Source organism: Desmodus rotundus, chromosome 12 (genome assembly GCF_022682495.2).
Source record: "Desmodus rotundus isolate HL8 chromosome 12, HLdesRot8A.1, whole genome shotgun sequence".
Classification (NCBI taxonomy): Eukaryota; Metazoa; Chordata; class Mammalia; order Chiroptera; family Phyllostomidae; genus Desmodus; species Desmodus rotundus.
The window spans coordinates 45,737,404-45,762,093 of record NC_071398.1 but is presented as its reverse complement, the minus strand read 5'-3'; the positions used below and the strand labels follow the sequence as shown (position 1 = coordinate 45,762,093).

The 24,690-nt window shown below is 53.5% G+C and overlaps 2 protein-coding genes across 3 annotated transcripts; both read right to left on the bottom strand.

Annotated features, from left to right (window-relative positions):
* Nucleotides 1-941: 941 nt before the first annotated feature.
* LIN7B (lin-7 homolog B, crumbs cell polarity complex component) lies at nucleotides 942-4,544 on the bottom strand. The gene is made up of 6 exons (XM_024566399.3): nucleotides 4,460-4,544; nucleotides 3,909-4,027; nucleotides 3,566-3,637; nucleotides 2,608-2,817; nucleotides 1,400-1,563; nucleotides 942-1,048 (listed from the first exon to the last, which is right to left on the bottom strand). The coding sequence occupies exons 1-6, from the start codon at nucleotides 4,494-4,496 to the stop codon at nucleotides 1,027-1,029; spliced, it is 624 nt and encodes a 207-aa protein (XP_024422167.1). The 5' UTR covers nucleotides 4,497-4,544; the 3' UTR covers nucleotides 942-1,026.
* Nucleotides 4,545-8,872: 4,328 nt separating this feature from the next.
* On the bottom strand, nucleotides 8,873-23,742 carry SNRNP70 (small nuclear ribonucleoprotein U1 subunit 70). 2 transcript variants are annotated; one of them, XM_053915250.1, is made up of 10 exons: nucleotides 23,505-23,742; nucleotides 22,592-22,748; nucleotides 20,916-20,978; nucleotides 20,748-20,802; nucleotides 16,608-16,672; nucleotides 16,451-16,513; nucleotides 15,764-15,845; nucleotides 12,489-12,590; nucleotides 9,765-9,852; nucleotides 8,873-9,656 (listed from the first exon to the last, which is right to left on the bottom strand). In XM_053915250.1, the coding sequence occupies exons 2-10, from the start codon at nucleotides 22,736-22,738 to the stop codon at nucleotides 9,032-9,034; spliced, it is 1,290 nt and encodes a 429-aa protein (XP_053771225.1). In that variant the 5' UTR covers nucleotides 22,739-22,748; nucleotides 23,505-23,742; the 3' UTR covers nucleotides 8,873-9,031. The 2 variants fall into 2 exon arrangements, with proteins under 2 accessions (XP_053771225.1, XP_053771223.1); XM_053915248.1 differs by having other exon boundaries at nucleotides 8,873-9,683; nucleotides 23,505-23,741.
* Between the last annotated feature and the right edge of the window lie 948 nt (nucleotides 23,743-24,690).

The window sequence follows — 24,690 nt, the reverse complement described above, 5'->3', positions numbered from 1 at the left end:
GGGTGCCCACCAGCGCCCCCAAAAATCCCACCTTCCCCCCCAAAAAATTTCCTCCTCCCTCCCCCCCCAACAGGCTTCCAGGCGGTCGTGGACCCTTTAACAAGAGACTGACAGACGGCTCTGAATGACCAATGGGAGACAGCGTCGGCACCGGCTGGAGGCTAAACCCCGCCTCCGCACGGGCCGGGAGGGGTTGCGCGGGCGGAGAGTGGGAGGCGGGGCTTAAGACAGGTCGCCCAATAGGGGTGCAGCGTGAGGCAGCTGGGGCGGGAGGCGGAGCCCGGCAGGGAGATGATGTCACCTGGAGCGAGTGGCGCGCGGCGTGGAACGCGAGTCGCGACCCCGGATCCCGGCCACGCGCGCCGGCCCTCGCACCGCACGGGACAGGAGGGGCTGGGCGGGCGGCGAGGTGGGAGTAAAGGTATTTTAAGGTGGGGGCGATTCCCGGAGACGCGCTCGAGTTGAACGTGGGGTGAATGCCGGGTCAGCGAGTGCACCTTATTCTGCGCTCTGCGCCTGTCTCGGGAACTGCACGCGGCACCCCCACCCCAGTCTCCCACGCAGGGCTCCCCCGGCGGACAAGGCTAATGGTTTGCTCCGCCCCTCCCACAGAGAGAACACCCACTGGCTCCCTCAGCGTTTCGGGACTCCTGGGTAGGACCAGCTACAGAATGGGCTTAGTCTCCACCCTCAGAGGCTCTTAAGATTAGGGGGTGCTGTCTTCAGGTTTGAACTCTCACTCAGACCCGGGCTGGGTCTCCGCCTCCGTCCTTGGACTTATCCCTAGAAAGTTGGCCAGCTTCCACCTTCAGACCTGGGGAAATGTCTCCATCTCTGTCCTCGGACTCTGCAAAGGGCTTCTTCAGGGCCTGGTCTCAACCTCAGTTTCTCTTCCTCCCCCACATCTCAAGACCCAGAACAGACACACAAACACTCAGTGGGGTTCAAAGATCTTTAAATAAGGAGCAGGTGACAATAAATACTGTACAAGAAATGGGGCGAGCAGGAGGGTCCGATTCTGTGGTTTCAGCCTCTGGACTCCAAGGACCTGCAAGGAGGTTGAACAGAAGGGAGCCAGGCTCAGGGTAAGGGACCTGGGGACGGATGGGTGAGGGCTAGGGCTGGGTTTCCAGAGCCAAGGGCTCAGGGAAGTGGGTTGAGGAATTCCAGGGAGACTAGTTTCCAGATCTTGAATGGGAGTCAGCTGAGTCCCCAAGGGCTTTAGCCAGAATGGCTTGGGGAGAGAGTCTGGGTCAGGGGTCAAGGGTCAGACTCTCAGGAGAGAAGCCATGGCTGGGGGTGGCAATCAAGGTTTCAGCAATTGTTGGGGTGCTTTGGGAGTCTGGGGATAAGGCAGGTAGTGGAGGCCCCCGGGGAGTGGTGGTGGCAGAAAGCTCACGAGTAGCTCTGGTGCTGCTGGCGCCTGCGGGCAGAGCGCATCTTCTCGAAGCGGGCCTCCATCTCCTCCAGCACGCGGGGTGTGTAACGCACCACCAGCTTCACAGAGCCCTGGGCCGCCTTCAGCAGCTCCACAGCCTTCTCGTGCTGCTCACCCTCCACACCCTGCAGGACGGTGCACAGACAGCCGACAGCCGGGCCTGGGGCCCACCGCCCTCACCCAGCTTCCACCCCGGAAACAGGACCGTTAGTGACCTGCCACCAGCCCTGAGGTGCTGAACCTCCTGTTCTTGTGGGAGAGACAGGAACTCTTGGCTCAGTGTCCTCCCTCCAAATTTTCCAGGTTCCCCACGTGAAGGACAAGCCCCATGAGCCCTCAGTCACTGAGCCAGACCTCCAGGACCATCTTTGTCCCCTCCTTCTGCAGTCAGCTACTCCCTAGCCCCATCGCTCCTGCCTTGACTCCCCCTTCTTTGTCCCTACCACCCTGGCCCCAGCTCAGGCCTTATCCTCTCCCCAGTGGACTCTCGATCTAGCCTCCTCCCCGGCCTTTAGTCTCTCCCCTCAGGTCGCCCTCCACAGATTCCCAAAGGGGTCTGTCTACACCCCCAAGCTGACCCTATCCCTCCTTTACTCACAGCCTTCCCATGACTCCCCAGCACCCTTGAGACAAAGTCCCAGGCTCTTAGGCTGCACTCAGGCCTTACAAAGTGGGCCCCAGCCACCCATCTAGTTGTGTCTTCATCTACTCTAACTAGTGACTTTAATTCCCTGCACACCCCCGTCCGCCATCAGAACCAAGTCCTTTACCTCACAGGAGTGTCACAGTCCCTACGTACAACACCCTCAGCCAGTAACACCTTCTCCACCTTTTTTTGCCTGAAGAACTCCTATTCATCCTTCAAAACCCAACTTAAATGTTCCTTCCTCTGCAAAAACTTTTTTCCTCTCCCCTGGTCCGGTGCCACATCACAATGCTTTGTGCTTCCTCATTATGATCTCCCTGGACCAGGTCTACCTCCCTCATCAGAGAGGGAGTTCTTGAAGGTAAGAGTGGAGGTCAACTTTTCTCAGGGTCCACGGCAGTGTCCAGCACATGGCTGGATACAGAGGCATTGCTCAGTCAGTGTGTGTTAAATAAATGTCAAAAACTGTGACTCCCCCCCCCCCCCCCGCCCCGACAATGCCCTGCCTTAGCTTTCCACTCACCACACCATTCACAGATAGCAGCTGGTCCCCACGCTTGAGGCCCCCATGGCGGTCAGCCACACCTCCGGGAATGACTCGGGAAATGTAGATGGGCGAGTTCTGCTCCTTGCCCCCCATGATGTTGAAGCCCAGGCCCTCGTCCGTCTTGGGCAGCTCCACTACCCTGGGGTGTGCATGACCCTCACTGGCCGTGAAGGCGGCAACTGTGGCCTGGGAGAGAGAAAGCATTGCATTGGGAGGTGAGGGGCCTGCAGAGTGGGGTGGAGGATCTGGGCCAGGAAGAGCTATTGAGGCCAAATAGCTTTTCTCAAGCACGAGGCACCTGCCACGGTTCAACAGAAGATCACCCCATAATGCTTGTCCCTTTTGGTTCACTTTGGACGGTACAGACATGTCAAAGAGAAAGTCTTCATTTGGTGTGAATGTATTTTGAGTACTCAACACTTGCCAATCTCACTTCTGCCTGGAAGAAGCTGAGAGTCCCCAGGAAGCAGCGAGAAATCTGACTATAGTTTAATCAGATTTTGGTGTTTATTGATATTTCATTGTATAGGTGTTTAAAGTTACCTCCTAGCAGTACTAGTACTAGTTTCAATTTGTAATTGGCAAAGATTTTTTTTTTAAAGATATTTTTAGAGAGGGGAAAGGAGGGAGAAGGACAGGGAGGAAAACGTGGTTGCTTCCATACTGGGGACCTGGCCCAGGCCCCAGACATGTGCCCTGACTGGGAATTGAACTGGCGACCCTTTGGTTGGCAGGCCAGCACTCAATCCACTGAACCATACCAGCCTTTCTTTATATGACATTTAAGTTAAAAATATGAGAGTAATTAAAATAAATTATAAATAAGTAATAGTAAGGGTGGTACAAAGATTTGGCAAAAATCGCAGAGGAACCAGGAATGACTGACATTAGAAGTTCCGTGGATGCCTTGAGTGATGGGGTAGGGGGTGCCTACCTTGGCTGTGGCGTGGGCCCGGATCTCAGCACTGCCAGTGATGTCCAGCGTGTCATAGAGCTGTTCATACACCTGTGAGGACGCAGCAGCATCAGGGAGCCGCCAGCTCCTTCCTTCAACACAGGAGTTCAGGCCTGCAGACTCTCCCACCAAGGAACCATCCCGCCCCCGCAACCCAGAGTCACAGGAGACTACAAGTCCCAAAGAATCCCGGAGCAGACGCACGGACACCTCAAGGCGAGCTGCCCGGGGCACTGCTGGGAGGCGTAGTCCCCAGGCTCGGAGCGACCAGGAAGGCTGTGGCTGCCGTCTGTGCCCCAGTGCCGCACAGCGCTCAGCTCACCTCCCGGATGGCAGAGCAGAAGCGGCTCTGCAGGACACGCTGGAGGGCCTGCAGCTTCTGCGGGGGCAGCTCCCCGCTGCGCTGGAGCCGCTCGAGGAGCTCCACCGCTCGGGACACATCTGCGGGGCGGAGGCGGGCGCGGGCGCGTAGATACAGAGACACCAAAACGCAAAGGAGCACCGAGAGATGTGGCCAAAGACCGAGTTAAGGGCGAGAGCCAGACAGACCCCAGGAAGGACAGCGGAGACCCCGTTGGACACTCACGGACATCCGGTGGCAAGGGCGCCCTGCATCCCCAGGATCCCCATACACACCCAGACAGGGGTGTGCAGCGGGCGCCCCTCCCCGGCCCACTCGCCCACAGACCCTCCCACACCCGCTAACAGCCAGACTCACGATGCCCCGCCCCGCCCACCCCCCCATCCCCCCCCCCCCCCCCCCGCTCGGTCTGCCCGCCCACCCACCGCCCGTGCCTTGCAGGGGGTGGGGCGGGGACGGGGGTCCAGGACGCTGGACGCTGCCGGGTGGGCAGGGCCCCCTGGCGCGCTTACCGCGCTCCAGCCCCAGCGGCTCCACTAGCGCAGCCATGTCGGCGCCGCCGCCACCGAGAGCCGACTGCCAGCCCGGTCACCAGCGAGGAGGGAGGGGCTTCAGGAGGCCACGCCCCTGGCAACGGGCGCCCCCTGTGGAGGCGTCACCCGCTTGCACCTCGCTCCCACCACACCCACTGCTGTTCCAGTCTGGCGCCCTGCCCTTAACTCCCATTGGTCTGTCCTGTTTGAGACCTTTCCTACTGCAGCGTCTCCCCCACCTCCGGTCTCAGTCTGTCTGTCCGGCCCGCCAAGCCTGTCTATTCTATCCCTTTTGTCCACGTTTATTGGACAAACGTATGTTAAACATCTGGGCCGAAGGTGATGAACACTGCCCCCACGGAGCTTAGGTTATTGTGAACAGGAGGTAGACAACCAACTCCGACCGAGATCAGAATTGGGAGTAGGGGCGTGATGATCTGAGAGGAAATTAACAGAGTTCTTGAAGGTAAGATCCAAAGGTGGGATGTGGGTCACTTTCCAGGCAGGAAGAGCCCACGTAGCTGGACGGCAGAATGAGGATGCAGTGGTTTATGAGGAGGAGGAGGAGGTGCGCAGGATACAGTTTACGCATGGACTTGAGTGTTGGCACAGGCATCTTGAGGATTTTGAACTTACTGTAACTCCGAAGAATAACGTGATCATTCAAATGTGTAGTTGAAGACCACTGTGGCCACCACCGACTGGCGATAGGATGTGAGCAGAAGTGGAGGCCGGGGACCAGGTGGGAGGCTATCCCTTGACGGCTGGGACCAGGGTGGAAGCGTGGAGGGTAGGTGGACAGATTTGCAAATGTCGGGACATATCTTGGTGACTCACTGTATATGAAGACTGGGGGGGGGGAGGTATTAAGGTGCCTGTGGAGCCTTCTCCTCAGGTAGTCTATGCTGGAGGAGGGACATTGGACACTTTGAACTCAAGGAGCCTTGTCCAGGACCGAAGGCCTGCCAACGTTTTTGAGAATTTGGGCAAAGGTCGAAAATAAAACCCTGGGAGTGGACAGGAATGCTGGAGGCAAGACTATAGAGTGAAGAGGGCCTAGGATTGAGTCACCGAAACTCATACCATTTAAAGTTAGGAAGAGGACAAAAAATGGCCAGAAAAGAGGAGGAAAATCAGGTGAGAGAAACCATGGAGAAGTTTTTAAAAAGAAAGTAGGCGGCTGTATCAGATGCTCTAGAGGGCCAAAGAAACTTCAGAAATACAGACAAGACTGCCCCACCACTGGCTGGACGCAGGTATGGAGTCCAGACGCGGGCTTTGGCAAAGCCAGAGGAAGTGTGCAAGTTAATCTATCCCTCTCTCCTTCAGAGTATTTTTTCCTACTTTAACAAAACATCCACTTGATTTTTTAAAAGATTTTATTTATTTTGTAGAGAGAGGGAGAGAGGAACATCAATGTACACCTCTCGCAGGCCCGCCCCAACTGAGGACCTGGCCTGCAACTCAGGCACGTGCCCTGACTGGGAATCGGCCCTTTGGTTCACAGGCTGGCGCTCAACCCACTGAGCCACACCAGCCAGGGACACTTGATTTTAAAAACAAAATGAAGTAATACAGAGGGGCTAATATTGAAAAGTATCAGCCAGTCCCAACTCAACCCACTGCAAGAGGCAACAATTTAATGTTTAATCTGGTAGTTGCTTCTGTATCTAAATAACTTGTTACTTCTCAATTTATCAATTTTAGTTGTTCGTCATATATTACATATTGATTTTCTGCTCTTATCTTTCCCCTGTCTTCCCATGGTAGCTTTATGGCACCAGTTTTGAGATCAATCAATAAAGTGCTTACATTATGTCTGAAGTATTGTACTTAATTTACTGCAGAGCCTGAGCGGTGTTCTGTGATCACATTTTTTTCTCTCTTGAACAGCTTCCCCAACCCCAGTGTGACTTCTATCTACTTTTATTTCTTTCACTACATCCTCAGTTTCTTTCCAACTCTCCATCACAATGGATATCTTACCGCACAGGTGGCAAACACAAGGCCCACGTTGAGCCCTCCACCTTGTTTCTACCCAGCGCAGCGCTGAGCTCTCGCTTATGTTTAGTTACATTTATACAGTCCTAAAATTACATTCAGCCCTTTGAAGGCAACCACGAGGCTGATGTGTCCCCCGCCCCGTGAAAATGAGTTTGACACCCCTGCCTTACTGAGTCTTTGTTTTAGACCTGAAACTCCTCGGAAACTTCAGTCCTCTGACCCCAATCTGGATCTCTCTAGAAAACTGCCAGCCTGGGACTTTCTCCACAGCTTTGAACTGGGTTGTTCTTTCAAATCCCTCATTTTGAAGTATGCTCTCAATTAACTTCCTAAAAAGACCATGAGATTGCTCTTTTCATCTAATTTTTATTCCCCTAGCACTTGCAGTGTTAACAAGAATGTGTCAGCTTATCTAATCAACTACCAAATGCACCTACTGAGTTATTAATTTCCGTTGTTTTCCAGTTCAAAAATTTTCACTTAAGATTCCAGGACTGTGAAAATTCTCCACCTTTTCCTTATTTTGTGAACATGTAGTTATTTCAATCTCTGATAATTCCAACATCTGAATCATGCCTGAGTCTGTTTCTGTTGCCTCTTTTTCTCTCCTGGTTTTCAGTAATTCCAGTCCTCCAACATGCCTAATAACTGGATGCTAAGCATTGTGTACTAAAAATCGGACTCTGAGTGGTACCTTGTAGAGGGTTATTTCCTTCTGGCAGACAGATCACCTAAATCTTTATGAGGCCCGGTGTATTTCACTTGTGGCCTTACTCCAATACTGTGGCACTCTGGGGATCTCAAGCACAGCCATTCACTTTGGCAGGCCTTGAACCCCAACCTCTCCCCCCAAGAATTCCATGGCTATTGGGATTTCTGCTCAGCTCCTTAGCTTCCATTATTACTTTCTCATGAGTGCCTTGGGTCTTGCAATGAAAATGAGCAACTCATTAGTTGGAGTACACCTCAAGAAGATGACTGTGTACAGATTTGGGGGCTCAATGGCCCCACATGGGAACTTTGCCCCCAAGCCCCAGCCGCCTGGTCCAACCTCCGTGAACTCAACCCCATGGGGGACTGCCACTTTCTAAGTCTACTACCCCATGTGAAACTGGCAAATGTCAAAGAGAAAAGTCAGGTAGATGAGAAATTCACCTGTGTGCTCTCCTTTCCTTAGGGATCCACTGCCTCAAGTCTCACCTACACTGGTTGCCCTCCAAAGCTTTTCACAAGTTGTTTTACATATTCTGTGCAGGCTTTAAAACTGGCCCGTGCCAAACGAGTACAAAATGAGCTGTTCTTCGTAGCCAATTCCAGAAGTCTAGTTGCAACATATGGGATAGCTATAAAAATATACTAATCAGAGGCATTAAGTCCTCTTTTTATTTCCCAAGTTGTTTCTTCCAAGGACCAGTTTTTCTACGCATCTCATGGGACTCTTGTAGGATTTTTTCAAATGCCTGTGACTTGTGCTTGTATGTCTGTGAAGACCGAGGCAGTCAGAAAGCACACTAGGATCCTTGTAACTGACACCCTGCCTCTGGGTTATCAAGTCAAAGTTTTTCTTTAGGCTGAAAAAAAACTTCTAAAACACCCAAGCAGGTCCTGGCTTGTACATCCTCAGCAGCAAACGTCCAGCTCCCGGGCACCTGGAGTGCTGAAACAAAGGGCCACTGTTGTGTTGAAATTCCACCTCGTTTCCTACCCTTCTACCTGGAGTTGCAACCTTGAGCCTCTAGGATCCGGCAAGGGTGACTGGTTTCCTACTCAAGGGACCATCAGACCAAAGTGTTTTCACCATTGTCCTCCTTAACCTTTTATCCAGAAACGTGCTGAAATCTCAACCATTGATGGAACCTCTTGTTTCTTGCTTGTGGTTACTCTGCTGTTAAGGAAGACGATCAGTGAACCTGCCATCACTGTAGGCCATTTTCCATCCTGGCCCTGGGTGGCCATCCTGCTCCACTCAAGTCTTCTCATCCTCTTATCTTTTTCTCATTTCGTTTCTTCACCCTTTTCCAGTTCTCCAATTCAGACAGAGCTTCCCCTTCATACTTTCAAATTTGTAGCTCCCACTGAGTAATCAAATGCCTAGAGCCCACCTGCCCCCCATCTCCCACAAGCTAGGGGTACGAAGAGCCCAGAAGTTAAGGTTATCCATGGAAGAGGTTAAATGTGTATGTGGGGGGACCACAAAGGGATGAAGGGCCTTTACAGAGTCCTTCCTCATCCCACTTTAAACAGCTCTGGTGTACCTGGGCATCCCTAGCCTGAGGCCATAGAGCTCCAGCAGGCATGCCCTGGAACACAGACCGAAGCCAGGTGATCAAGTCAGAAGACGGCCTTCTAGGAAAGACTTCAAGAGCAGTGAAGAAATCAAAATGCCCATTAACAGGAAATTAATTTTATTTTTAAATCCAAGGAACCAGAACAAATAAGAAGACTCCTACCCTTGGCTGGCAAAACTTAGGTGGTAACCAAAGAGGTGGGGGTAGAGGATGACAGCAACGGGGTGGGTAGGAACACGTCCAAACAGGTGAGGCCTCTTCACTCTGGTGCAGCCTCCATCAAATACCCGTTCTCTGGAGCAAGATAGCCGTCGCCTCCCTCAGACTCCATGTACATGTCTCGGCTGTCACTGCCGAGACCCTCTAGCCCGTTGTCCTGGCCACCCCCACCCCCACCTCGAGCCTCATCCCTGCCTCGTTCACCACCCCGCTCCCCCCGCTTGTGCTCGCGATCCCGGTCTCTGTCTCGGTCCCGGCGCCGATCCCGCTCACTCCGGTGGCTACGACGTCGTTCGCGGTCGCGATCCCGGCCCTTTTCCTCTGGACCATCAGGGCCGTCTGGACCCAGCTCCCCAGGAGGCCCATCATCAGGAGGTGCATCACCAGCCTCAGAGGGCTCTGCCATATCGCCACCACCTCCGCCACCACGCAGCTCCTCCTTGCGCTCCCGCTCCCGTCGTGCCCGCTCACGGCTTCGGCTGCTTCGCCGCTTCCGTTCCCGGTCCTTGTCCTTGCTACGCTCCCTGGATCGCCGCCGCTCATCCTTGTCGCGACTCCGTGAGCGCCGCCGCCGGTCCCGAGAGCGGGAGCGTCGCCGTTCTCGCTCCTTGTCTCGCTCGCGGCTTCTCTCCCTGCGCTCCCGCTCCCGGTCCCGGTCCCGGTCCCTGTGCGGAAGCGGGGAGGGGCCCGGCCTGGATGAGGTGGGCAGACGTGTGTGGCTGGGCTCCCCCACATGACCGCCCCCTTCCCAGGAAACCACTGCCCAATCTTACCTCTCATCATAGCGGGAGGTATCGTCCCGGCCAGAATGCCGGATATTCACGTCAGCCCCACCTCTTCTGGTACCACCGAGGCCACCTCCTGGAGGTGGGGCAGAGGAACAAAGGGTCAGCCTGCGCAGGGATGAGGGATGGAAAACGAGAAGCATCGAAAAGCAAAGGGAATGATGCCATCCCTGATGGTGTCTATGGGGCCAAGTACTGTGAGGACATTCTGCCAGCACACTGTTAAGGTGACAACATGCTTCAGAGATCAGATGATTTCTGCAAAGCTCTAGCTGGGAAACGCCTGTAGTTAGGCCCCCAAGCTCACGCCCCCTAACCAGTGAGTACTGCACACAGCCTCCTGGCAAAGCCTCCCTCCCATCTCATTCTCATCCACACCTGAAGCCACAGCGATCTATCCAGCTGAAAACGTGATCTGCCTTAAAACCTCCCCACTGCCAACAGTCCAAACTCCCTCTCAAATGGCTGCCAGTGCCTGTAGGAGCGGGCCCCTCCCTATATTCCAAGGAAGATCATGTTCAAGGCATTTTGTCAATTTCCTCATACTCTCCATGCCCTTCCTGCCCCAGTTTTGGGGTTCACACACCTCTTTCCCTGGAGTCTCCTCTTCCTTGTCTTGTTCACTCCTACTCAACCATCCCATGTTAGCCCAAACACCACTTCCTTAGGAAGCCAGCCTGACCCAGCAGATGAAGCCGTTTTCCACTATGCACTCAGACCACGTTCAGTTCCTTCTCAGAACTGCAACTGCGGTTTCAAACTCTGTATGTGTGTGTGTGAGTTCACTAACACCTTCCTCTCCTGGCAGCCTGTAATGCACCAGGAGAGCCAGGACTGTCTGGCTTTGCTTCCTGTAACCAGCACAGGCACAGCATCCAGGACATTAAGGTGCATGTGCAGGAGTCAACTGACTGACGGAACAACCCCGAGGGGCAGCGGGCAGTCCTATTCTTCACGGAGAAACAAATTCAGATAAAGCCGCTTGCCCACAGTGACATGGCAAGGAAGGGCAGCACTGGGAGGGATGTGACTCCCAGCTGACTCCATGCACTCTTCTGTACCTCGCTGCCTAGAAGGAAATTTCAGTGAAGCAGGCTGGAGCTCGACATGAGGCATGACTCAGCAGCGAGAGTGAGAACAGGAAGCGGCTGCTTGGCTATCAGAGGTATTCAAATAGAGACAGGCAACTGACAGGCACCTGGTCTGTCACGGGTATGGGGGTACGATAGGCTAGTGGGGTTTTGTTTTCATTTTCAGGTCCCGACCCAGCAGTGGATCAATCATCAATTTGACAAGCTGCAACCAGTATATTTATTTAAAAAGCCAATAAAACCAGCAGAATATAGTATATATCACTAGCATGCACCACCTACAGAAAAAACAATCACTGTTTCATAAAATTCGTTTGGATGGTGTGCGTGTTTACAGGTACAGTGAGTCAGGATACAACGGGTATCACCATCAGAAAGTCTGATGCCAAACAAACTAGAAGACTCTGGGATCCCAGGATTCCCCACGAGAGAGAACGGCAGGCTCTGAAGAGCCTATAACACCCGGAAAAGCCAGAGAGCAAGGAAGAACTGCCTATCGAGTCCAGAGACTCAGCGCATGAGCGCAGGATCTACCCAGCACAGGCAAGTCACGAGTGACAGCAGCAGGCTGGAGGGCAAGAGTAAGAGCAGAGGGCACAGGACCCACTTGGGGCATCTGCCCAGAGAAGGCCACCTTCTCTGAGAGCTGTCACTCACCCTCACAAGAGTCAGTCTTCAACAGGCGTGTTTGGATGGCAGGACCTCAGCTTGAGGTCCAGGCCCAATGCTGAGCCAATCAGACCCACCCGCCCCAAAGCCTGGAGACCCATTCAGGGCTGGATGCCAAGCAGCCAGGTGGTGAATACTACACTGGGCCCGTGTGGGGAGACACAGAAAAGACCAGTCTGCATGGACAGCGGACAAGGCAGAAGCAAACTGCACAAGTGCCAGAGGCAGCTCTTGACAGCTTTAAGGTCTGGCTACCAGATCCTCCCAGGGGCCACTGGCATCGTGTGTCTGGGCTCCAAAAGACACTCCTACACCGACAAGGTCCCTCTGTGCTCAAATGTACTTCTGATATTTGCAAACTGACCTTGACTAATACAGTGAGTGACAATTACAAACAGTGAGGGGACTGAAGGTAGGAGGCTCTGAGGGCAGAGGCTCTGTATGTCTTGCTCTTGACTTTGGAACCCTTATACACAGCTGATGATCAAATAGCTGTTCGCTGCATCAATGAATGAACGAATCAACAAGCAAGAGCAGAGAGCATGTGGATAAGAAGTGACACTGACAAGGCTCACCACATGTCACTTGTCAACCTGGGCACCTGATGCTGAGCTCAGTGAACTCTGAGATTACTCCCCCTTTCCGGGAAGGAAAATTGAGAAAGGGAGAGGGGAAAGCCACCAGCTGGTGGACAGCAACCTGGCACCTGGTCCCAGACTGGCCCCTCCAGGCCAGCGCTCCCGTCCCTGCTTGGTAACCCAGAACGAGAGGACAGACACCAGCCAGGAAACGGTGGTGAAAGAGGATGAGCCGAGGGAGGAAAATGTGAGCAGCTGCAGGGCAGCGAGAAGGAGAGAAGACAGAAAGTGGAAGTGGGTGCAGACGAATGAGGGGAGAACGAAGCCACCATGCACAGAACGCCCAAGGCCCGGCATGGGCTGGATGCACTCACCTAGCCGCCGGGGCCTCCAGCCCTTCACAGTTCGGCCCCTCTCCACATCCACAAGGACCCTCCTGCCATCAATCTTCTTGCCGTCTGCGTGCTTGTAAGCGGCTGCAACAGATGTGGGGGGGGGGGAGGGGAGGAATCCCCAGAGAGTCCTCTAGTCAGGACAGGGCCCAGCTCTGCAGTAGCCACATCCCCACCTGTCCCATCAAGGCACTCGCACTCGCACGCACACCAGACAGCCAGGCAACTGACAGCCAGACCAACCCTCTCCCAAACCAGGGAGGGGCCTGCTCCGTCTCGGCACCTGCCCCCTTTTGCCCCCCAATCACCACTGGGGGGCAAGACCATGCCCAACTGCCATCCCCTGGGCTCCTAGGCCCTTCCTACTCCCGAATGACAGAGCAGCCCCCTCCCGCCAAGGCGGCCGAAGTCGCTGCAAAGAAACTGAGGTTAACTTAAGGCGGGACCCTGCTGCGGTGGAGGGCCCCTCCACAACCCCAGGCATGCACCCCAGCGCATCACACGAGGGAGGAGGCCCAGCTGGGCAGCTCCGCACCCCCGTTCACACCAATTTTTTCTGTTTTTGTTTTATTTTTTTTGTGTGTATGGGGGTGAGTAAGGAGGGAACAGACATCAGAACAGAAAATGAACCAGAAGGGATGGGAGAAATCTTTAGGAGATGGCAGGGAGCAGAAGGGCAGGTTATGGTGCTCCCAGGGAGCCTGCAGAGGCCCCATACAACAGGCGGGGGAGAGGGAAAGTGGAGGGAGGCGTGGGAGACGTGCGGTGCTACTGAACATTCCTGCCTTACCTGAGACGACTGACTCTGCCACCCAACCCTGGGCTCCACCCCATCTCTCCCTCCACACCCTCAGCTCAACACACGCTGGGTGGCCAACCCCAGCCTGAGCCTCTCGGGAAGGATGGGGAGTAGAGGGGGAGATGCAGGCAGGCGTGATCCTGCTCTCAGACAGGGCACAGCAAAGGGCTGGCCCAGTCCCCTGGCCTGTCTTACACAGGGGCTGTAGGGAAGGCCAAAAAAGTCGGTTTCCCACCCTCAGCCCTGGCCTAGGGGGTTGTCCTCAACCAACCACAATACCCTGCCCCGCCCCAGCCCACTCCCCCCCAAATAACAACCAGAGGAAGAGAAAAAGGTGCCATTTACCGATGCCGGCCTTGCGGGTGTCCAAACCGAGCGGGATGGGGGGGGCTCGGCAACTCCTGGGGGCCTGGCGAGGAGGCGGGCTTCCCGGGGGGGGGACACGGGACCGCTTACCTGGAGCCCCCAAGCTTACCTGAGCACGCGCACCAACCCCCCACCCACCACCATGGGGTGAGCTAAAGCTACAGGGCAGGGAAATTGGAGGGGGGGCGTTCTAGGGAACCATAGAAAGGGAGAACCACATCTCCTGCACCACCTGGAGACAGGCAGAGGGAAGTGGTATATCCCAAAGAAACCTCAGGGAGGCCTCGAAGAGGGGGAGACAAGGATTAACACCAAGTCTGAGAGCTGAAAAGCCCTGGGCCCATCTTGCTTTACAGAGAAGGCTGGGGAGGCCTTAGCAAACCTGTCCACCCTTATCGTTTCCCTGTAAAGTCCATTCAGGACGAGGCACACGCCCCGCCCCCCTCGGCACAAGGAATGACTTTTCCACCTGGAACTCCACACTCCCTCCCACCACCTGCTTCAGCCCAAAGGCTGGCACACAAGGGACAGCCTCGGGGGGCCAGGAGATGGAGTGCTGCCCGTGACCTCAGGAGGGGCCGCTTGGCCCCTGAGCCCAGAGGAGGGTAGTCAGGGAAGGAATTTTACAGACCGGGAAGTCAAGCAAAGGAGCCCTGCTCTGTTTCATTATCCCAAACCCCAGAAGAGGCCCAACCCCAAAGTAACAGCAAGGAAAACGTGTAACATGTGTACTTCTAGGCTTCTCTCTCTCTCTCTCTCTCTCCCTCTCCTAGTCTCTAGAGAGTGGAAGGGTCTGAAGTAAAATCTGCAACACCTTCAGCTGTTCGCAGCCTGTCGCTTGATCCCTCCCACTCCCCGATCCCTAGTTCCATGCACTCTGGAGAGCGGCTGGGCACCACAGCCCCTTGAGAGGCCTTAGCCATAAGGAAGACAGAAATGGGGCAGAGTACCCCAATTCTAGCAACCAAAAAGAGTTTCCAGGGCCACCACAGTGATAGCCCCGCAGAAGGCATGGGGGCAGGGAGCAAAGGGCTGAAGGGTTCCACAGGGAGCCCTGGCCCTTGTGCACCCCCTCTTCAGCATTCCCACCACCTCGCCACTAATGTCATGAAGCCAGGTCAGTTGGCGGTTGGATGGAGCCTGACTGGAGGGACCAGCTGCCTTTCCCATCAGGGTTCATCCTTCCCCTCCGGGGATCAGCAAGATTAGCGGAGAACATATGGGTCAGGAGGGACACAGGGCACCCAAACAAGGAAGAGGTTCTGGGTGCGGGGAGACTGAAGGGGTGTCTGGGGATGGGAGAAGGGACACCTCACTGCTCCTGAGCTGCCTGGCTAAGCTGGGCTGGTGTGCGGTGCTGAGTGATCTTACCCATGATACAAACCCTTATACCAACCATACACTGAGGTGTTGTAAGGGGAGCGTAAGCATCAGCTGCAAGCCAGCTGCGTGGTGGCTGCAGTGACAATAAGAACAGTCAATTAATACGGCGGCCCCTGGACACGCCGCAGCCATGCCCGCCCCCTCCCACCCATCCCTGCCCATGTGGACGCCGCCGCAGCTTTAAAGGGGGCTTTGGAGTCGTGGGGACAGGCGCTGAACACGCCTACCAGCCCACTGCCAGCTGAGAAGCAGGGTGGGGGGCCAGGAGTGGGGAGGTGAAGGGTCGGGTGGGCCCAGCTCCAGCTCTGCTGGAGGGAAGAGGAGACTGGTTCAAAGGCCAGTCCTCATCCCAACCTGGCTGCCCCCAACTCCGGTGGGGGAAATGGAGAGAAGCTTCCCCAAACTCCGACCCCTCCCCCCACCTCCAGCTGACCCCAGCCCCCACCCTGTTCCCTCCTTGCCCCTGAGGTCCAACGTGTGACACTTACCTCCCCGGGTTCACACACACACACACACGTTGTGGGGGATTTTGGTTTTTGTTTTTTAAAAAACACGTATATAAAAAAAAAAAGATATATCAGAAACACAGGGAGGAGAAGAGACATTGCTAATGTCAGGTTTGGCAGGGTGGGAGGCGGGGACAGACAAAGGGAGGGGCTGGGACAGCAGAGAGAGGGTCAGAGGGCCAGGCCCGGCGGGAGGTACTCACAGTGCATGTCTCGCTCGTGTTCATACTCGATGAAGGCATAGCCTCTGGGCTTCCCTGACCGCTTACTGTACACCATGTGTATCTGGAGGGTGGGCGGCGGGGCGGGGTCAGCTCTGGCACAGGGAAACCTCACCCCGTCAATCACACAGCCTACGTGCCAGGCCCTGGGTTGGGTGACGCCTGAGAGAGATGCCTCAGACCCTGTGTCTACCCTGCAAGAGCCCGGAGTGACTGATGCTCTCCTGGCGCTGGGCTTAGCAGTGTATATGCATTAACATCCTCAAGTCCTCTCTACTGCCCAGAGTATTTACGTGACTTGTACACAGATGAATGAGTACCGGTTAAATATAAAGCCTGGCTCTGAAACAGGAGTCAGCACATGTTTCCTATAAAGGGCCAGAGAGCAGACATTTCCAGCTCGGAGAACTCTGCCTTACCGCAACGACAGCCACCGACAGAGGCAAACACGCGGGTCTGGCTGGATGCCAGTGAGACGTTATTTACAAACGGTCAGTCTGTAGTGTGCCCGCCCTGCTCTAAAGCAGCAAGCAGTCGTCACTACTAACATTTTCTCATGCTCCCCAAAGTCAGCCGTGTGGACTGAGGCACTGGTCCTTGGGGCGCGGAGCTACCCTTCTCCCTCCCTCCACTTCCCCCACTTCAAATACCCCTCCCCAGTCCACTCACTCTTTTGATGGGTCCATACACTTCGAACTCTCTCCGGAGCTTGGATTCCGTTGTATCATAGTTCTACAAAGACAGAGATACGGGGTTGAGTAGGAGGAGTGAGCTGTCTCAAAACTGACCCCTCAGAACATTCCTGGGGCCCAGGACTCGGACTCACCACTCTAGCCACAAAAAGAGTCTTGAAGGCGTCACCCTGAGCATTGGGATCATTGTGAGGGTCCCCTGTGCAGGAAGAAAAGAATTTGTAAATACAAGGTATTGACAGTCTCATGTCGCAAGTCTCACGTCGCAAGACAGACACAGACAGATAGGCAGAGGCCCATTACAAGGAAGAAAACTGTTGGTGATCTTGGCATATCCCTGAGCCCTGGTTTCCCTGAAGCACAGCAGTCTTTACCCAAGTGGTTGATTTAGGCTGATATGAGTAGGGGACAAGGCTGACTTCAGGCTGACAGGATGGGTGCTGGCCTGCCACTTCAGACCTACACACCTGAAGTCCCCATCCGTCCCAGCTGCGAGCAACTAAACTTGACTGGACCTCTCTGAAGAGGCAGCCAGATCAGGGAGGGGCTGAGCTTCCTCCCTCGATGAAAGGGCCACACTGCCACCCACTGGCACAGCCCCAAACTGCAGCCCACAGGGAAACCTGAGATCAAGGAGGGGAAGCTTAGCAGAGTCCAAGCCTTGCTTTCTTCCCAAAACCCTGTGACCACAGGCAAGAACCCCAGGCTGCAGCTACTGGAGCTCACACAAGGCTGATCAGATGTGTACCCTCAGCATCACTACTGCAAGGCCACTGGGGAATAACTATCTCCACAGACAAGACCCAGAATCTATTACAAAAACAAGTGCATAGGCAATTTGGACGGGTCAAGCCTGGGAAGAAATCCTTTTCACCCAGAATGGCGGCCCCAGCACACACACTGGCCCCAGAGGACCCTGCCCACTGCACAGAGAAGGCCGTTCTTCTACAATACAGGGGACTTGCCATATTCTAGGAGAACATAAAGAGGAATGATATTAATGTTGAACACACAATATGGGATACTGTGCTGGAGGCTGAGAATTATGCATTATCACTTTGCAAATGGAAACAAAAAGAACACTGAGGCATGGAAGAGGGGGCGTGCATGAGGAGCAGGCTGACTTTACAACCCAAGTGCTCCAGCAGGCTGTGCTGAATCCTGGGGCACTAGGTTCTCAGGATGGTAGTTCGGGGATTTTGTGAGAAGCCAGAGAAATAGTAAAGTATCTGTTTCCTGTGAGAAGATTTGGCTGCAAACACAAACTAAATTCCAAATGATTTTAGGGGATTTCTTAAAAGGCACAAGACTGAGCCCCAATTGAATGGACTAACTACCTGGAAACCGATGGTACAACTCTATCTCTGTGTCTGCCCCCTGAAGTTCCTCACCAAAGCCCACCCGTCCGGGTTGTAATTTCCTGTGCCCAGGGCTCTCAGTCTGCACTGCATCGATTTCACCCTCTTGTCCGCCAGGTGTTTGTTAAGCACTTGCACATGCCTCGAGCTGTCCCAGTAGTCCAACAGTGAACACGACAAAGGCCCCCTGTGCTCTTGTAGCTCCTAACACTAATGGAAGGAGGCTGGTGGTAAACAAGGAAAGTAGGAAACATCTAATTCTAACAGATAATGACAGAGAGATGAAGAGATTTAACGAGACAGTCAGGAAAGCCCTAAGATGACATTTGACCCAAGTGAGGGTGTTAGCGCAGCAACAGGAAATACACCTTGCCAACACCAGGCAGTAGCTGGTCTAGCAGGTATGACAGAAACACTTCCACAGGACCACGGATTGCTGCCCGGGAGAGTAGATGAAGGCCAAACAGCAGACAGCCGAGCTTCCTGACTGGCAGCTGGAAGAGGGAACCACCCCAGGCACACTGCATGAGTCTGTAATTCTAGCTTACCCAAGGGGCCCAGAAGGACTAAAAGTAAAAGCTAGCACAGCGAGCCAACAGCACGCCCGCTACTGAAGAAAGAACGCCTCAGCTGAAAGAAGGTGGCAAAGATGCTGGCCCACAGTTTCCCCATTCAGCACGCACACGGGCACACGCCCGCCCACCCACCCACTGCACTCCATTCTGCTGGCAACCCTCCCCATGGGAAACCCTGGGTGATAAGGATTATTAGGCAGCAGCCCAGAGCAGGGGCTCAAAGGACTGGACTGTGGAGGTGAAGCCTCATCGGACTTTCAGGTGGCAGAGAAAGTAGCTCAGAACTCCGACTCTTGGAAGGCAGACTCGGCCCTGACAAGCCTCCATTTTCTTAATTTTAAAACCGGGAGTAATGACCCCTGGAAACTGTGAGAAAGCAGTAACGTGATGCAGGTCAGGTGCTCAGCAGGGTCCCTGCATACAGCAGCTGGAACTGTGAGGAAGCACAGCAAGCCTCTGGAGTTGGGGACACATTCTCATAGGGAGAGAAACCCTACTGCACTTGGCCCATTCTCCTCTTTCCTTTCCAGGAGGAATGTGAACACTTGAGGGAGAGAACAGCACAGTGAACCTTTATAAACCGGCTTCAATTATCTCCACACAGCCACCCCACCCCACCCCACCAGGGTGTTTCCAGGGTGTTTTAAAATGGTTTTTACTTATTTACTTTTAGAAAGAGGAGAATGGAGGAAGAAAGACAGGGAGACAAACATCAATGTGTGGTTGCCTCTCGCATGCCCCCTACTGGAGACCTGGCAGGCAGCCCAGGCATGTGCCCTAACGAGGAATCCAACAGGCGACCTTTTGGTTCCCAGGCCAGCACTCAATCCACTGAGCCATACCAGCCAGGGCCTCACCAGAATATTTTACACCAAACCCCAGATATATCACTTTAGTTTCTAATAAAGACTTAAAAAAAAAATCATGGCCACAGTATCGTTACTACACCTTCAAAAGTTGACGTTAAGTCCTTAACCTAAGACCCACTGTCTAGATGTCCTCAATTGTTTCAAAACTCATGTTTATGTTCGCTTATATACATGAGTTTTAAATTAGTTCATTTAAATCAGAATTTATGTTAGCTCATAAACATGAGTTTAAGTTAGCTCATTTAAATCAGGATTCAAATAAGCTCTACACTTACCATTTGGTTGATGTGCCTTTTGACACTTTAATCCATATGGCCACTCTGTGCCCATGCCCCTTCCTTGTCATTTATTTGTTAAAGAAACTGCAGCCCTGGCTGGTGGTGTTCAGTGGATAGAGTGCCGGAATGTGAAATGAAAGGTCGCTAGTTCGATTCCCAGTCAGGGCACATGCCTGGGTTGCAGGCCAGGTGCTCAGTTGGGGATGGGCGAGAAGTAACCGATCAACGTTTCTCTCCCTCTCTTTCTCTCTCCCTCCCTTTCTCTCTCAAAATAAAAATCTTTAAAAAGAAAACAGAAAAGAAACTGGACTTCAAGTTTGTCCTGTGCAGTTTCCCACGTCCTGAATTTGGCTAATTGCACTCTCATAGTGCCCTTCGACATGCCAGGATCCCATGTTTACAGTGTGGAAAACAACTTCCAAGGCGAGAAGTGACTTATCCAAGGTCACAGGGCTGTAAATGGCAGAGGCAGGATTAAAACTCACACGGGTCAGACAGCCAGGCCTATGCTCAGGAGCAGACCTTAAAGTCTCCCAAGTTAGCTGCTGCCGACACTTCTGTGCGCCACGCCCCATACGAGCTGGGGCACGGTGGTGGGCAAATCCTATCCAATCCCTGCCTTCTTGAAGCACTTGTGAAGCGACAGTGTAGAAATGGATATCTATCAGTGAATCCCTCTGGAGACAAGGTGACCAACCTGCATCAGGACTCAAGAGTGCTCAGTGCTGGGGGGTGGGGGGCAAATGTGCTCTAACCAAGGGCCATCTGAGACTGTGAAAGCTCAGATGACTACTGGTTAATGACTACTACCTATTACCTACCAGTCCCCACGCTCCCAGTTCTAGTAGCCGGAAGGGATGGAACATCCCTAGCCCAAGGAGGGAACTCAGGTGGAGCCGGGACTATCTCTCTAGCCAGGACCTCACTGCCTTTGCCCGTGAGACCCAGCTGGGCTGCCGCAGTCCCTCCAAGGACACTCCCCTACAGCATGGAGCCCCAGGTACCAGGGCCCCTCCCTGCCAGCCCTTACTCCACTCTCTCCTGCTTTGGTGTGTTCAGATCAAACGTAGTGCTTGACAAACAGTGGGGGCTACAAAGTGAACCGACAACCCCACTTTCCCAAAATAGGGTCCTGGGGGTTGACATGGGGGAGAGAAACACACGAGGGTTTGAAGGAACAGAGCAGAGACTTACACATTTTGAGCTCTGTCTCCACTTCCTGCTGTCGCCGCTCAATCTTTTCCCGCCTCTGTCAGGAGAAAAGGTGGACGATTAAATACAGGTAGAAGTGCCCTGATATCAAGGAACATCCCAGAGAAAGAGGCAAAAAAGACACAGGGCCAGGACGCAAAAATCACATACCTTCCTCTCCATGCGTTCCTCCCGAGTTTCTGCTCGTGTTGGGGGAGGGGCATCTCGAGGGTCCTGGGAACAAGAAGAGAGGTGACAGGGTGGGAGGGACTGGGGGAAATGGCAAGGGACACCCACCCAGAAAAGAATAAGCATCTCAGCCATGCAGTCCCCCCCGCTCCCCTCCACACACACACACAAGCAAGCAAACAAGGGCAGTTCCCAGACCAGTGGACATGAGGGAGGGGCACAGATGAGAGCCTGGCCCACGGACCCGTGCTGTCAGCAAACTGTCACTGCTTTGTGACGAGAGGAATACAGAAATCAGGAGGAAGTCGTATGCAGTAGAGCAATCCAACGGGACTTTTCATACCTATAAAACTTAATAATAGAAATTTGTATCTTCTATCTTGTAGCCTTTCTTTAAAAATGCTAGAAAAATTAAAATAATTCTTTTGGCCCTGGCTGGGTGGCTCAGCTGGTTGGAGCGTCATGCCGTATACCCAAAAGGTTGCGGGTTCAACCCCAGTCATGGTGCGTACAGGAAGCAACCAATTGATGTTTCTCTCTCTTTTTCTCTCTCTCCCTTTTCCTCTCTCTCAAAAAAGATCAATAGACATATCCTCCAGTGAGGATTTAAAAAACAATAATTCTTTTGTGCTTATCAAAAGCATCAACCTACAACAGATCTTTCCTTTATCATAGATCGAAATTTGGACCAAGCCTGAAGCAAAAGGACTGACACTGCAGTGCTCGGAGCAGACAACTGGACCAGCCCTGGGGGCCAGGGCAGCTCTCACCAGCCACTCATTAAACAGTAACTGGCACCCGGCCACATCACCAAAGGGTGACACGGGCCCGCAGCCACTACATTAGTTTAATGGGCTAATAACATTCCCCAAGTGCCGGTTCACCAAGGGTGGCAAATCCTACTACGAGCCCATCTTCTGGTAGCTCCCTACTAACTTAAGCTCTGCGGCTTTCTCCATCTCCTGCCACCCTTTCCTCCTCCAAGCCTGAACTTTCCTCTTCCAACTTCCGGCTGTGTGCCAGCACCTCTCAGGCGAGCTCTGATGCTCCTTAAAAGGTAGGTGTTGTTAGCTCAATTTTACAAATGAAAAAAAAGTGAGGCTCGGGGACCTAAGCTGTATATTCGTGTTTACCCTAAAGGTGCAGAGCGGAAATTCTGAAGCCCGTGGTCTCAATCACCCTATCACATGGTGCTAACCCTTCATGAACATCACCCTCTCAATGTTAAAAATGGTAAATACAATAACCAACGTCGATATTTGCTGATGACCAATCCCCATAGCATACTTTTTATAGTTAATAACCCATCAACAGTCTGAGGAAAATAATGTTATCCCCTTGCTAAAAATGAAAACACAAACAAACAAAAAAAAGCATTAAGAGTATACACCATTTGTCCGAGGTCACAAAGCTGATAAACGAAGTGGGTGTGCCGAGAACCACCTGACTGCAGAGCCTGAACACTCAACTGCTAGTTACTGGATTTTCACAAAAACCCCACAAGGGACATATTTTCAACCCCATTATGAAAGACAAACTGAGGATCAGAAAGAATAAATCACCTGCCTAAGTCACAAAGCTAGAAAACAGCCAGAAACTGGACTCCCAAATCCAGGACCACTGCTCCCAACCCCCAGAACCCAAACCAGTGAACTCACCTCAAATTCTCGGATGTAGGGCGCAATGCCACAGTAAGGTTGATTGTGGTGTTTTTCATGGGGCAATTTCTCCAGGGGTGGCAGATATGGGATGGGGTCACGGGGAGCAAAAAGGGCCAGAAGGTTGGGCGGCAGGAACTGAGTCATCTTGCCAAGTCTGAGAGCAAAAGCGACCCAGCGTTATGTTAGGTTAAGCCGCTAGAGATCAAGCCCCAACAATCCCTTCACTCCCAAGAAAAGAGGTAATAGGGGCGAGGCCTCCGTATTAACAGTTTCTGTATGTCACAAGAGAAAAGCAGTGAATCTGAATGAGAAAGCAAGTTCTTGGGAAAAAGCTGTGGGCGGGGCGGGGGGGGGGGACACAAGGCCTGTAAAATAAGAGAAGACTGAAAAAGGGTTTCTGAGTAGTTAAGTCTCAGAATCCTAAGCAAAGTAGCTGTGAGGCTGAGGGGTTCTCTGGAGGCTTATGGGGGGAATCAAGGAAGCTGGCGAGGGCGGTCTAGAGCAGTGGCGGCCGGTGGTCCCATGCGCGGGAGAACAAGGCAAAGGTCGCAGAAAGCCTCCGATCAGCCGGAGAGGGTCATCATTAGGAAAACCCTCAAGCCAGAGTTTTGTGGGTAATAGATCTAGGCCCCTCAAAGGCGAAAGGAATTATGGGTAAGGGTCTAGGACGCCGCGGAGACGGGAAAGAAAAAAGGCAACACACCGCAAGGGCCTGTGGGTAAGGGACAGCGGGAGGGCTGTAGGGAGAGGGCCTAAGTACCCAAAGGACTCTGGGTAGGAGTGCAGAAAGGTGCTGTGGCTCCGGCAGTGGCACGGGAGGGGGCCCGGCCGCGGGAAAGAAACCAGAGCCCACCGCCGGGGCTTATCGGTAGCAGCCCCGCACCCGGTAAGGCCACTCAGTCACACTCACCCGCCGCGCGGCGCCCTCCTCGACCAAGAGACGGTCCGGGGACTCGCGGCGGCTGCGGCGGCCTTTCAGCAGTAGGGACTATTGCTCTGGCTTCGACTCCAGCGGCGTCCACGTCCGTGTGCCTTCGTCGCCCGCCAAGCGCGCGCACCAGGCCGCTGCTGAGGAGCCCGCGCGGCCACGGCTCGCGACAGGAGTAAGAGGTGGAACCGGTCTCAAATCCCTCCGCCCCCGCACTGCGCACGCGCGACGCAAGCCGCGAACTACCAACACAGTGGGACCCGGCGCCGACGTGAATAGTGCGCAAGCGCGAGGCCACTGCCCCGCCTTCGGGCACCTTAAAATCCTTTGCCGCGGCAGCCTAGATTCCGCAGTGCGCACGCGCGTTCCATGGCTTGCATTGCCCCGTTCACCTCGCGATTTGGACTCTAACCGCTTCTGTTCGCGAGACACTTCTCGATGCCCCGCCCCATTTCCCTAACACACTTCCCGGATCTTTTGCGCATGCGTGTATCAAGTAGTTTGATGTACCCCTCCGCCTTATGGCAAAGAGTCCCTATGTGAATAGTGTGGTAACTTCGATGTCTTACATATTAAATGCATAACTGTTCCCTGAGTGCCTGTTGTATGCTAGGCACTGTTTGGACTCTGGGAATGTAGCACGTGACTAAAGCACTTTTCCTTCTTGGAGCTTATGTCGTATGGTGGAGCACTAAAGGCATTTAAGAGAATAAATATAATTTCTGATAGTGGCCTGCATGATAAAGAAAAATACAGCACAGTAAGGGGATAGGCAGTGAAACCGGGACTGTTTTATTTTGTTAAAGATTTTATTTATTTATTTTTATGGGGAGGGAGAAAGAGATGGAGAGAAACATCAATGCGTGGTTGCCTCTTGAGTGCCCCCCACTGGAGACCTGGCCTGCCACACAGGCATGTGCCCTGACTGGGAATTGAACCCAGACTCTTTGGTTCCCAGGCCCGCACTCAATGCACTGAGCCACACCAGCCAGGGCTGAGGTTTTTTTAGAAAGGGTGTCAGTGGAAATCTTTTTTGAAGAGGTGACATTTGAACAAAGAGCTGGGCAGGGTTAACAGCAAGTGCAAAGGCCCTGATTTAGGAGGGATGGCAGGAATCCCACTTTGGCCATGAGATCAGAGGGCAGCAGCCATGTTATTTAGGGCCCTG

Coding starts and splice junctions, on each gene's coding strand:
- LIN7B (XM_024566399.3), bottom strand. CDS start 4,496: ATGGCTGCGCTAGTGGAGCCGCTGGGGCTGGAGCGCG. Junction 3,638..3,908: donor TCTGCTCTGCCATCCGGGAG/GTGAGCTGAGCG, acceptor GCGTCCTCACAG/GTGTATGAACAGCTCTATGA. Junction 1,564..2,607: donor TGCTATCTGTGAATGGTGTG/GTGAGTGGAAAG, acceptor ACCGTCCTGCAG/GGTGTGGAGGGTGAGCAGCA.
- SNRNP70 (XM_053915248.1), bottom strand. CDS start 22,738: ATGACTCAGTTCCTGCCGCCCAACCTTCTGGCCCTTTTTGCTCCCCGT. Junction 15,846..16,450: donor TGTATGGACCCATCAAAAGA/GTGAGTGGACTG, acceptor CCCACCCTCCAG/ATACACATGGTGTACAGTAA. Junction 9,684..9,764: donor ACCTCCCGCTATGATGAGAG/GTAAGATTGGGC, acceptor CACCTCATCCAG/GCCGGGCCCCTCCCCGCTTC.